Below are 13,904 nucleotides of genomic sequence, written 5' to 3'. Positions count from 1 at the left end.
CCCGTAAAAAAAAAAAAAAAAAAAAAAAAAAAAAAACAGTGGCAACACTAAATGCTGCTGATGATGCAGAGAAACTGGATTACTCGTACATGGCTGATGGGAACATAAAACGGTTCAGCCATACTGGAAAAAGGTATGGCAGTTTCTTACAAAAGTAAACAATGTGCTTATCATATAGTGCAGTAATTACAATTCTTGGACACTTATCCCAGAGATGAAAATCTATGTTCATACAAAAACCTGTGTATGGATATTCGTAACAGCTCTCTATTTAATAGTCAAAACTGGAAACAATACAAATATCTTCAACAAATGAACGATTAGTTATATATTGATATCATGAAATACTAATCAACAATACAAAGAAAGAAACTATTGTACACACAGCCTGGATGAATCTTAAGGGAATTATGCAGAGTGAAAAAAGCCAATCTAGGGCTTCCCTGGTGGCGCAGTGGTTGAGAGTCCACCTGCCGATGCAGGGGACACGGGTTCGTGCCCCGGTCCGGGAAGATCCCACGTGCCGCGGAGCGGCTGAGGGCCCGTGAGCCATGGCCGCCGAGCCTGCGCGTCCGGAGCCTGTGCTCCGCAACGGGAAGGGCCACAGCAGTGGACCCGCATACCGAAAAAAACCAAAAAAACAAACAAACAAAAAAAAGCCAATCTCAAAAGTTTACATGCTGTTATTTATAACATTACATACATGTTATTTATGTAACATTCTTGAAATGACAAAATTATAGAAAGGGAGAACAGATTAGTAGTTACCAGGGGTTAGCTGTTGGGAGGGAAGGAGGTAGCTGTGGCCAAAAATGGGATCACAAAGGACTATTGTGATGAAACTGTTCTGTACCTTAAATATGGTGGTAACCACTTTAATCTAGTAACATTAATTAACATTAATTTATTAAAATTATTAGAGAAATGCAAATCAAAACTACAATAAGGTATCACCTCACACCGGTCAGAATGGCCATTATCAAAAAATCTAGAAACAATAAATGCTGGAAAGGGTGTGGTGAAAAGGGCATCCTCCTCCACTGTTGGTGGGAATGTAAATGGATACACCACTATGCAGAACAGTATGGAGGTTCCTTAAAACACTAAAAATAGAAAGCAATCCCACTACTTGGCATATACCCTGAGAAAACCATAATTCAAAAAGAGTCATGTACCACAATGTTCACTGCAGCACTATTTACAATAGTCAGGACACGGAAGCAACCTAAATGTCCACTGACAGATGAATGGATAAGGAAGATGTGGCACATATTTACAATCGAATATTACTCAGCCATAAAAGGAACAAAATTGAGTTATTTGTAGTGAGGTGGATAGACCTAGAGTCTGTCATACAGATTGAAGTAAGTCAGAAAGAGAAAAACAAAGACCATATGCTGACACATATATATAGAATCTAAAAATGATGAACCTGGTGGCAGGGCAGAAATAAAGACATAGACATAGAGAATGGACGTGAGGACACGGTGGGGGAGGGGGAAGCTGGGGTGAAGTGAGAATAGCATCGACGTATATACACTACCAAATGTAAAACAGATAGCTAGTGGGAAGCAGCAGCATAGCACAGGGAGATCAGCTCCGTGCTTTGCGAAGACCTAGAGGGGTGGGATAGAGAGGGTGGGAGGGAGGCTCAAGAGGGAGGGGATATGGGGACATGTGTATGCATATGGCTGATTCACTCTGTTGTACAACAGAAATTAATACAGCATTGTGAAGCAATTATACTCCAATAAAGATGTATTAAAAAATAATAATAAAATAAAAAATTTTTAAAAACTAAAATCAGTGCTAAAATTGCATGGAACTAAATACACACACATGCAAAAGTGCATGTAAAACTGGGGAAATATGAATAAGATTCATAGATCTATCTATGTCAATTTCCTAATTGTGATATATTAATATAGTTGTACATGATACTACCATTGGGAAATTGATTGAGGGTATATGAGATCTCTTTGTATTATTTCTAACAACTGCACATGCATCTACACATCTCTAAATTAAAAGTTAAAGTACTAAACAAAACAAAACCTTCCCACAAAGAAAACTCCAAGCTCAGATGGCTTCAATGATGAAATCTATCAAACATTTAAGGAAAAGGTAATTTCAAGTCTACACAAACTCTTCAGAAAAAGAGAAGAACACTTCCAACACATTTATGAGGCCAGCATAATCCTGATACGAAAAACAGGCAAAAATATAACAACTGTGAGCTAATATCCTTAAAGAACAAAAACACAAAATTCTTACCAAAAGTGAAGCCAGCAATATATAAAGGACAATTTATCATAACCAAGTAGGATTTGGCCCAGGAATTGAATGTTGGTTCAACATTCAAAAATCAATCAATATGTTAACATAATCTATGAAACAGAAATCATATAATCAATTCAACAGATGCAGAATAAACCCTGACAAAATTCAACAGCTAGTCATGATAAACACTCTCAGCAATTTAAGAGTAGAAGGGGATTTCTTCAATGGGTATCTACAAAAACCTACAGTCAACAACATATTTAATAGTTAAAGACTGAATGCTTTCCAGGATGAGGAATAAGGCAACAATGTCCACCCTTACTACTTCCTTTCAAGATTCTACTGGAGTCCTGGTCAATGCAATTAAGCAAGAAAATTGAAAACGGAAGAAAAAAACAACATAGGTAAAAAAGGAAGAAATTTTGTTTTTTGGTTTTTTTGGTTTTTCTTTTTTTGGTCACACCACGCAGCTTGTGGGATCGTAGTACTCCAACCAGGGATTGAACCTGGTCCCTCTGGGCAGTGAGAGCACCAAGTCCTAATCACTGTACCACCAGGGAATTCCCAGGAAGAATCTTAATATGCAGTGACATAATCAACTACATAAAATCCAAAAAAGCCTGCAAAAAAAATTTTTTATAAGAACTAATGAGTAGGGCTTCCCTGGTGGCACAGTGGTTAAGAATCCACCTGCCAGTGCAGGGGTCACAGGTTCAAGCCCTAGTCCGGGGAAGATCCCACATGCCCTGGAGCAACAAAGCCTGTGCGACACAACTACTGAGCCTGCACTCTAGGGCCCACAAGCCACAACTACTGAAGCCCGTGCACCTAGAGACCGTGCTCTGCAACAAGAGAAGCCACCGCAATGAGAAGCCTGCACACCACAACGAAGAGTAGCCCCTGCTCGCCCCAACTAGAGGAAAGCCTGTACGCAGCAACGAAGACCCAACGCAGCCAGAAATTAATTTTTTTAAGAAAGAACTAATGAGTAGGTTGAGTAAAGTTGCACGATATAAAGCCAATTTAAAAAAATTTTATTTCTATATATGCACAATGAATAATTTGATATTACTTATAAACTTATAAAATGATACTATCTAAAATAGTATAAAAACATTAAATATATAGGAATAAATAGAGCAAATATATATATAAGATCTGTACACTGAAAAATATATAACATTGCTGAAAGAAATGAAGGAACAACAAAATAAATGGAGAGAAAAGCCACCATTATGAATTGGAAGATTCCATACTGTAAAGACTACAATTCTCCCTGAAATAAGGTACAGATTCAAAACAGTATCAGTCAAAACCCCAGCAGTCCTTTTTATAGAAATTGACAAGCTGATTCTGAAATTTAAAAAATGAAAAGGACTCAGAATAGCCAAAGTAATTTTGAAAAAAAGAACCAAGTACAAAATATCACACTAGCTGATTTCAACACTCACTATAAAGACCGAAAGTAATGGCATAAAGGCAGACACCTAGATCAATGGAATGTGGTAGAGAAATTGACTTACACAAACTGGGAGAAAATATCTGCAAAATTTATATCTGATTAAGGACTTGTATCAAGAATATATAAAGAATTTTTACAATATTAAGAAGGTAAATCTGAATATTTAACCAAAGTATAAGAATGGCAAATAAGCCATGAAAATATACTCAAAATCATTAATCATTAGGATTAAATCAAATGCAAATTAAAACAATAGTGATATTATACCTACATTATCAACTAGAAAAGCTAAAATTAGGAAGACTCATAATGCCAAGTATGGATGAGAACGTGGAACAACTAGAACTCTCAAACACTGCTGATGGGAATGCAGTATGGTACAACTGTTTTGAAAAAGTTTCTTACGAAGTTAAACACACTTATTATACAACTCGGCAATCACATTGCAAGTATTACTCAAGAAATGAGGATTTGGGAATTCCCTCGCAGTTCAGTGGTTAGGAATCTGGGCTTTCACTACCGAGGAGGGCCTGGGTTCAATCCCTGGTCGGGAAACTAAGAACCAGCAAGCCGTGAGGCATGGCAAAAAAAAAAAGTGAGGATCTAAAAGTGTTGTACTGTATTTTTGCCAAAGTATAAATTAAAAGTTTTGTTATTTATATCTTCTTTATTTGCCATCAGCGCTATTCAAAAAACATTTTTTTTAGTCTACTACAACTACTTGGGAAACCCACCCACCCTAACTTTGAAGTCAGTAACATTCAATTACAATTATTAAAAAAAACACACCACTTAGAACAGCTTTGTGAACCTCAAGCCAACACTCATTAGTGGATATTCTACTGGGTCAACACCAACATTTCTAACAACACGATATGGAACAGAAAAAAGAATGCACCACACCTAGTAAGGGTAAATGTCATTTGGGGAATCTTTTATTTTAGTTATGTGTATCACAAGTTGCCATGTAAATGTATTTTTACTGTTGATCATGGTCAAAACATTTGAAAAACACTGACATAAAACATACCTGAAATATAAATTTTGTGCTACCAGAAGCTCCTATCCCTTTTAAGCACTTTCATTCTATACCAAGTAGGAATGAAGTCTACAGTAGAGCTATTCAATTGTCTGCTGTTGTTATGATTGATAACATGCATTTGGTGGCCTAATCTTCAGGAATTAACAGCATATTCTATTACAAATATTTGTCATATTTAACTGTCATTATTAACTATTAAAATCAAACCTTTTTCAGCTTTCATTGAAATTTTAAGACTAAAGAAACAAAATACAAATACTTCACTAACTTTTCCCCAGTAGTTAACAAGGAGGAAAAACTCAGAATTTTCTGACCCTCATAACATATGTTTTAACCCGGCAACACTTTATGAAGAACTTGGTAAGTCTGAATATAGATGTATTCAAGATACGCTAGAGACTAATATAAATGCAAAATTATCCATTTCAGTACATACTGACCCTAACGATATTCAAAGGACACAGACTTCCTAATCGCCTGAACAAAAAGAGATTTCAATCTCCACTATAAGGCTGTCACTGGCTTAGTGGTATAGTCTGAATGTTCGTGTCCCCCCATCACCCCACCCGGACCAATTCCTCTGCTGAAATCCTAATTAGGAGGTGGGAATCTTCGGGAGGTGATTAGGCTTGGATTAGTGCCCTTATAAAAAAGATCCCAGAGAATTAGCTCACTTCTTCTGCCTTGTGAGGTTATGGTGAAAAGATGGCTATGAACCAGGAAGCAGGCCCTCACCAGACTCAGAACCTGACCATGTGAGCACCCTTATCTCAGGCTTCCAGCCTCCAAAACTTTGAAAAATAAATTTATGTTGTTCAAAAGCCACCCAGTTTATGGTGTTTTGTTACAGCATCCCAAGTTGACCAAAACACTGCCTAATCATAACTCAAACACTTTGTATTAAACATATAATACATTAGGGCAAACAACTCCCTTGAAAATTTCCCTTAAATTGCTTTTTGTTAGTCAATTACTGTCTTTAATTTAGAAGGGTTAGAAAGTGTAAATTCAAATTGTACGCAAGCCTGTCTAAAATGAGAGAAATAGAAAGAGAAAGAAGAAATGTACAGATAATTTCTTTTATAAGTAATGTTTATCTCTATAAAACTATAATGAAATATGGATGGCTAATAAATTATTATAACAATCACTGAGTTCCAAAAGCACTACTCTATAACTAGTATACGGCATCTTAAGAAACATTTAGACGTACAGGTGTCTCTGACTCTGGACTTTGACAACTGCTCTTTAAAAAAATAAATCCTCCATTGAAATTTAGATCGGGCTCATAAAGATTACAATCCCTGGCCTAGCCTCTGAGTTCATGCTAGACAAAACACTTCATTGGTTCAGGTGAATCTTGTGAATTTGTGGGCTATAAGTAAACATATACATCTTCTTCTAAATAACACATGACAAATTATCTTTATTCTCACAATATAAAAGGATGTTTTGTGAACTGCAATTTTTTTTGATGGGAGGAAAAGAGAAAATTAACCAAATTTAAATAAAATCACCTGTAAAACATGAATACTACTATTGAAAAGGCACATGCTATGGTTAATTTGAAATGCACATGTTACAAGAAAAATCTGTCAATTGCTTCTATCCCAATTTTACTGTTATTTAGAAGTAATTCATTATTAGAAATACAAATAATGGAGATAAATTAGAAAAATATTTAACCTACAGTACTATAGATAAACAATCAAAATGTTTAAATATTGAAGTCCCCCCCCCCGAAAAAATCTACTTACTTTTTAAAACACTTGGACTTCTTAAAAAGAAGACTTTATAAGAGTACTTCAAAATATCATTTTTTTTAAATCTCATTAATTCAGGCAATACCAATGTGGATTTTGCTGTTTCCTGCTAAGCCAAGATTAGCACTGGAGTGTGAAAGAGATGGATAAACTAAAGGTGTAAAGAAAGTCTCCTAAGGCTAAGAAATTACTCTTCAAACTATTTTTGAATATTTAAAAAAAACACTTTTAAAGGATGTGCTAATTATAAAGTATATATTACTACCACATTTAAAATATTATGTAAGATATGGAATTTCCTGCATGAATATACATATATTTGAAAATCTATAATTTCAACTTTCTACTAAAGACAGTGAACTCTTACTCTTCAATTCTCCTCCACCCAACACACGAACTCCACTCCCATTATGGAGCTAGAAGAGGAATGGAAAAAGAAAATGTATGGTTTTATATTTTAATTGACTCTATCATAGATACAGCTGAAGTAACTGAACCAGCAGAAAACATTAATACATAAACCTACATATAAGTACTACTTATTTAAATGCTCCAGCTAATAGAGATAAAGGACCACATATAAATTCATTGGTGTAGAACACAAGTTTTTTTTATTAAGCAAAAGTTAAGCTCTTTCTCAGCAAGTAAGTATTAAAAGAAATATTGCACATCTTTTAGGTTAATGGTTTAAAAAAGCACTCTCTATTGATATTAAATTTTAAAATGATTAATCACCACTCCAGGTACTTATCCTAGAACAAATGCACAAAAAGCATGTGCAAGGAGGTTCACTGTAGTGCTGTTAGTAACAGCAAACGTCCAAAAGAAGAAAGGCTGAGTCGACGATGATACCTTCATACTGTTAAATACTCTGCAATAGTTTAAAAGACTGTATAGATCTATTTTTACTGCCATGCAAAGATCTCCAAGATGTTATGTAAAAACAAAAAAAAAAGTTGCAAAACAGTTGTTTACAGTATGACACCATATATTCAGGTCACACACACACTCCTACAGCATTTCTATATGTACACATGTGCTTGTAAGAATTCAAAGAAAAAGGTCTGGAAGAATATTCAGGAAACAGAGAACACTGTTACCTCTCAAAGAGTGTGTGTGTGAAACTAGAATGGGAGAATCACAAGGATTTGTGCTTCATTCTTATTAAGTTTTTACAAGGACAATGTATTGATGTCACTTGAGACACTAAAAAACAGGAGCAAGGGGAAAAAAATGCCTGCTAACTTCTCTCAAATAACTCACAAACCAGAACTGTTAGGTGTAGCGAAATTTCATTTTCTTTTATTGATTTTAAGTCAAAACCAAATGACATCAACAAATACCTAGCAAAAAGTAACAAAATTGCAAAGAAAACAATTTTAATGATGTTGTCTTATCTTCAAATTAAAAAAAAAAAGAAAAAGAAGAAAGAGTAATGAAAAGATTGCAGAGGAAGGAAGAAAAAAGACCCCTACTAAATCCGTCCACTTTTAGCTCAGGCGTGACCCAGAATCCTCACAAATCCACTTTACGCAAAACGAAAAGAACTGGACTACCGTTCCCTCAAGTATCGAAGGTTGTTTTTAGAAAGCTTAACTAAGTAACAGTAAATGCCAAGTGTGTTTCACAGGGGTGGGAATGGGAACGTGAAACCCTACACCTCCTTAAAGCGGTCGAAACCACCGAACAGCAGAGTCCAACTGGGAAAGCGCGCGGGGGAGGGGAGAGCTCAGCTATCACTTTCAGGTTTTGGCTCGGAGCCGCACAACAGTTTACACCGAGTCTGTTTGGAGCGTGGAGTCCTCGAGGGTGGTCAGCGCGTCGCCACGGACACCTAAGCCCTCCCGAGACTTTAGGGGAGGGGCGGTCAACACAAACTTAGGTCCTTCGGCTGAGCGAGGAGAGCGCTGGAGAAGAGCAAAAGCGCCAACTTTTGCTCTAAACGCGGCAGCTCGGGTAGGTTCGACAAGTCTTCTCCCGAGTCCCACTCCAGAAGCGACCCCAACACCTTTCTCGGCCAGTACCGTCTGCCCCCTGTCCGGCCCCCCGAAGGAACACCCAGTAAGGGCGGCGGCTGGCAGCATGAAAGGGGGACTTAGCCATGGGAGGACACGGGCACGGGATCCGTCCGCCAAGGTCCACCCAGCACCTCGGCGTCTCCGGGGCGTCCCTGCCCAGGCGCTGTCCCACCTCCAATAACCCCAGCGGCGTGGCCCCCTCCCCCACCTCTGGGCGGCGACCTCAGCGCCTCCGCCCCAGGGCCCCCGCTCACCCAGGTAGCGGCTCCGCAGCCGGGACGGGTCCTCCAGCCCGAGGGACCTTTTCCTCACGTCCCACAACAGGTGTGGGCAGCAGCCACCTCGAGACATGGCTCCGCCGGGCCGGGGGAGGAGAGGAGACCACAGCCTGGGGGAGGGGAAAGGGGGGAGGGGACACGCGGATCAACACCCGAGCCGCACCAGCACCATCCGCGCGACGGGCCTCGCGGTAGCAGCGAGTTAGATGGCGGTGGCAGCGGCAGCGCCTTCGCCCCCGAAGCCCGGCCGCACCCGGGCCTGAGCTCGCCTCATACTCTCCTGCTCAAGACTACCCAGAACATCCAGAGATCAGCAACTGTTCCCTCCCTCAGCACCCCCTCCTACAGGAGGAGGTGGAGGAGGCGGAGGCGGCCTCGACTCCTCCCTCTCCTCATTCTCGACACCCTCCCTTTCAAGCCTTTCTCGCGAGATGACGACCACCCTGGAGACTGAGGCAGGTGTGTGCCAGGGCTGCCCTTACCCTAGAAAAGTGGGTTCAGACCACTCTAGTCAAATCCTTAATACTCTGGATAAATGTGGAATAGAGACGGAAGAAGCTGAAATCGGAAGTCTCGCGCTCACGAGTCTCATTCCAAAGGAAGCAACAGAGTTGTGCGGCGTCATCTTTAGTCGGGTCATGGAAGGCCCGAAAAGCCCATTTTATCTAGGGGCCTCCTTAACCAAAGTGAAAGGGGATTAGCGCCGGTGCAGCTTCACTTTCCCTTCTCCAACATGGCCTCCGGGCCAGGAAGAAGAAATTGTAGGTTTGGTCTGGACCCCGCCCACGCCCCGGGGCGGGCCAGTCACCGCGGGCCGCCCTGCTTGCGCAAGCGCGCTCCCGGTAGGGCGCCGGATTGACTCGGTGAGGCTGTCCTTTTGCCACCTGTTTCCGTGACTCCTCCTCCCTCTAGGCAGTCGGAGGCCAGGAGGCGGGCTCGGGGCGGGCCGTCGCAGAGTCTCCGCCCCCACAATCTTCTCTAGGCGCGGGCCGTCGGGCGGTTCACAGGGGAGCAGGCTGAGCTGCCTTGGGGGAGAGGAGGGCGGGAGGCGTTGAGACAGGGGAAAGTGACGAGCTGCCCTTCATTGCCAGCCAGGGAGGAGCACACGGCCGCTGCCTTACCTGGCTGCCCACGATCACTTGTCCGCAGAAATGTCAGCCGCCGGCGCCCGGGGCCTGCGGGCCACCTACCACCGGGTCCTTGATAAAGTGGAGCTTCTGCTGCCTGAGAAACTGAGGCCGTTGTACAACCACCCGGCAGGTAATGAACCCAGAGTGGCTCCCACCGAGACCTTCCCTCCCTGTCCCTTCCCTCCGTTTTGAGGCCCACTGACAACTCTGCTGCTGGAGGCATCACCCACAGCCCCAACCCCCTTCCCTCAAGTGAATCCGTGTACTTTCCCATGCTCCCTGCTTTTCATGTTTTCTTTTCCAGCATCTTTCATAAACTCGTTATTTTCAAGTCTGCGACCTTTGTCGCACCCCTTACCTTAGGCACAACTCAGACCCGGACCGGGCCTCTGGGTTTGATCCTTCTCCATTTCTGCGGCCAAGAAAGGGTCTGGGCCACCAGGAAACCTCATTCTCTCCTCTTTCCCTCCATGAGTAGTGGTATATTGACCCACGCGGAGAAGAGCTGTCTTTCTGCCCTGGAGGGTTTGGAGTAAAGGTCATACTTTCTTCAGCTCCAGCTGACAGGCCTGCAGAAGTGTTAACCGGTTTCTGAGTCAGTGTCATTCCTTGCCCCATAGGTCTAGTTTGTTTAAGTCTATCCTTATTTATGAAATTACTACTGAACAAGCTCTCCCTGGACCTTTTTGTGTGGACAGACCTGGTTTTAAATTCTGCTCTGCTGCTTACTATCGATGTGACCTTGGGCGAAATCCTAGATCTTAGTTTCTGTAAAATGTGATCGATGTGAGAGTTAAAGATAACGTATGTGTTTGATTCTTCATAAATGCTCAGTAAATGTTAGCTCTCTCTTTAACCTATTGGAAAACAATGTTCTTGTGGTTGAAAAAAATAATTCTATAAGAAACTGGAAGATCCCAATTCTTCCAACTCTATCTCCCCACATATCTGACTATGAAGAAGCTCTTGGGAGTGTGAGATGGTTACTAAATCTAATTTCCAGTTTGATAATGGGGTGAACTATGTCTTGGAATTATACTTTAGTATAATATTACTTGTTGCAGTAGTTTACCCCTTATAAAATTGATCTTTAAGGAGAGGTTTTTATTGATGAAGAAGCTTATTTAGTTTATTTGCCTTTTGGTTCTTTTAACACGCAATTTTTGGAATTGTGCTGTGTTTTGTGGCAGAGATTTTCAGGAGGGAGAATTGGGCAATGCTTCTGTAATAATCTGGGCTTCAGACTCAACTGAATTCTGTGTAGTCAACCCTGACCCTCTTAAGCTCTGTGTTTGGGTTGTAGGATAAAGACAGGATAGAGGAGGAGCAACTTTAAACTACTTTAAAACAGAATTGGAGGGTAGTTTTATAGTGATATTTTGCAAGACCTTGGCTTTAACCACGTATAATCATTCTTTATAATACTTTATTCAACTTTTATAATGAAAAGGAATTATCTTTCATTTGAGATTTGTTAGTAGATTGTGCATTTTATCTGGATACTCTTGGACTAGTTCAGTTATTGTAACCCTTTTTTTCAGTGTAATGGAAGGAGCATAGGCTTTGAAGCCAGACTGACCTGGATTTGAATCTTGGCTGTGTGACCTTGACCCCAACCTTTAGTTCTAATCTATGAAATGGGGATAATAATTATCACCATTTAAGGATTGCTGTGAAAGTTAAGTGATGTATTGTCTGTAAAACATGTAGCAGTGTTTGCACATAGACTCTCAACAAATGTTGGTGTTAGTTCCCTCTTATTAAGCTTTTCACCAATATGCAGAGTAAGAATACCTATCACTGCAAAATTATTCGTGATTAAAATGTTGTAGGGTAGGCACACCATTGTAGAAATGAAGAAACATGAAAAATATAACTGTTGATTGATTCATAAGTATTCAATAAAATCTGAGGAAATACTGATTATTGTTCCAAGAGTCATCAGAGTGAATATTCAAGGATTTTGCGTACTATTTTGCATAATACTATGTTATTGAATCATTATATTAAACATTAGAGTAGATTCACATACTGGAGGTTTTTACAGTAATATGCAAGGCTAAATTTTTGAGATTTCATTGTATCATTGACAAGTACGTTGAGACAGGTTACAAGAATATGTCTTTATATAAATATATATTAGAGTAGAATATTGCATTATATATAGAGTTAGACCTGTGGCCTTCATCATCCATTTATCTACATATTGTCTCTGGCACAGAATGATCTACTTCTGTAGAGTAAGAATAGTGTTGTATATACATAGAGAATCCTAAAGAGGCTACCAGAAAACTACTAGAGCTAATCAATTAATTCGGTAAAGTAACAGGATACAAAATTAATGCACAGAAATCTCTCGCATTCCTGTACACTAATGATGAAAAATCTGAAAGAGAAATTAAAGAAACACTCCCATTTACCATTGCAACAAAAAGAATAAAATACCTAGGTATAAACCTACCGAAGGAGACAAAAGACCTGTATGCAGAAAACTGTAAGACACTGATGAAAGAAATTAAGTATGATACAAACTGATAGAGATATACCATGTTCTTGGATTGGAAGAATCAACATTGTGAAAATGACTATACTACCCAAAGCAGTCTACAGATTCAGTGCAATCCTTATAAAACTACCAATGGCATTTTTCACAGAACTAGAACAAAAAATTTCACAGTTTGTATGGAAACACAAAAGACCCTGAATAGCCAAAGCAATCTTGAGAAAGAAAAACGGAGCTGGAGGAATCAAGCTCCCTGACATCAGACTGTACTACAAAGCTACAGTAATAAAGACAGTATGGTACTGGCACAAAAACAGAAATATAGATCAATGGAACAGGATTGAAGGCCCAGAGATAAACCCACGCACATATGGTCACCTTATCTTTGATAAAGGAAGCAAGAATATACAGTGGAGAAAAGACAGCCTCTTCAATAAGTGGTGCTGGGAAAACTGGATAGCTACATGTAAAAGAATGAAATTAGAACACTCCCTTACGCCATGTACAAAAATAAACTCAAAATGGATTAAAGACCTAAATGTAAGGCCAGACACTACAAAATTCTTAGAGGAAAACATAGGCAGAATACTCTATGTAATAAATCAGAGCTTGCTTTGGCAGCACATATACTAATATTGGAATGATACAGAGAAGATTAGCATGGCCCCTGTGCAAGGATGACATGCAAATTTGTGAAGCGTTCCATATTTTTAAAGAAATTATACTCCAATAAAGATGTTTAAAAAAATAATAATAAATAAATAAATAAATCACAGCACGATCCTTTATGACCCACCTCCTAGAGAAATGGAAATAAAAATAGAATATACAGTGGAGAAAAGACAGCCTCTTCAATAAGTGGTGCTGGGAAAACTGGATAGCTACATGTAAAAGAATGAAATTAGAACACTCCCTTACGCCATGTACAAAAATAAACTCAAAATGGATTAAAGACCTAAATGTAAGGCCAGACACTACAAAATTCTTAGAGGAAAACATAGGCAGAATACTCTATGTAATAAATCAGAGCTTGCTTTGGCAGCACATATACTAATATTGGAATGATACAGAGAAGATTAGCATGGCCCCTGTGCAAGGATGACATGCAAATTTGTGAAGCGTTCCATATTTTTAAAGAAATTATACTCCAATAAAGATGTTTAAAAAAATAATAATAAATAAATAAATAAATCACAGCACGATCCTTTATGACCCACCTCCTAGAGAAATGGAAATAAAAACAAAAACAAATGGGACCTAATGAAACTTAAAAGCTTTTGCGTGGCAAAGGAAGCCATAAACAAAACGAAAAGACAGGCTCAGAATGCGAGAAAAATATTTGCAAATGAAGCAACTGACCAAGGATTAATCTCTAAACTATACAAGCAGCTCATGCAGCTCAATATCAAAAAAACAAACAACCCAATC

At 39.5% G+C, this 13,904-nt stretch overlaps 2 protein-coding genes and 2 non-coding genes across 10 annotated transcripts in view; 3 read left to right on the top strand and 1 right to left on the bottom strand.

The window, feature by feature from the left end:
- Positions 1-9,176, bottom strand: part of DCAF6 (DDB1 and CUL4 associated factor 6) — a 166,149-nt gene extending 156,973 nt beyond the window's left edge. Inside the window, exon 1 of one of the 3 annotated variants that reach the window (XM_024742398.1) lies at positions 8,820-9,176. In XM_024742398.1, the coding sequence (XP_024598166.1) occupies positions 8,820-8,916 (97 nt within the window). In that variant the 5' untranslated portion in view covers positions 8,917-9,176. The remainder of the gene's footprint in view (positions 1-8,819) is intronic. The other 2 variants (XM_024742399.1, XM_024742400.1) reach the window with 2 other exon arrangements.
- The window catches only part of MPC2 (mitochondrial pyruvate carrier 2), a 27,002-nt gene continuing 21,014 nt past the window's right edge, over positions 7,917-13,904 (top strand). Inside the window, exons 1-2 of one of the 5 annotated variants that reach the window (XM_024742407.1) lie at positions 7,917-8,503; positions 9,993-10,103. In XM_024742407.1, the coding sequence (XP_024598175.1) occupies positions 9,995-10,103 (109 nt within the window). In that variant the 5' untranslated portion in view covers positions 7,917-8,503; positions 9,993-9,994. Of the gene's footprint in view, positions 8,504-9,261; positions 9,303-9,934; positions 10,104-13,904 lie in introns of those variants that run through there. The other 4 variants (XM_024742406.1, XM_024742405.1, XM_024742403.1 and 1 more) reach the window with 4 other exon arrangements.
- On the top strand, positions 13,086-13,188 carry LOC112398078 (U6 spliceosomal RNA). Its single transcript, XR_003002919.1, has one exon. It is a non-coding gene; the product is annotated as a U6 spliceosomal RNA (small nuclear RNA).
- On the top strand, positions 13,507-13,609 carry LOC112398077 (U6 spliceosomal RNA). Its single transcript, XR_003002918.1, has one exon. It is a non-coding gene; the product is annotated as a U6 spliceosomal RNA (small nuclear RNA).

This window comes from Neophocaena asiaeorientalis, unplaced genomic scaffold (assembly GCF_003031525.2).
Source record: "Neophocaena asiaeorientalis asiaeorientalis breed wild unplaced genomic scaffold, Neophocaena_asiaeorientalis_V1.1 scaffold99, whole genome shotgun sequence".
Lineage (NCBI taxonomy): Eukaryota > Metazoa > Chordata > Mammalia > Artiodactyla > Phocoenidae > Neophocaena > Neophocaena asiaeorientalis.
The sequence above is the reverse complement of the archived record's forward strand: the minus strand, read 5'-3'. Positions and strand labels throughout refer to the sequence as shown.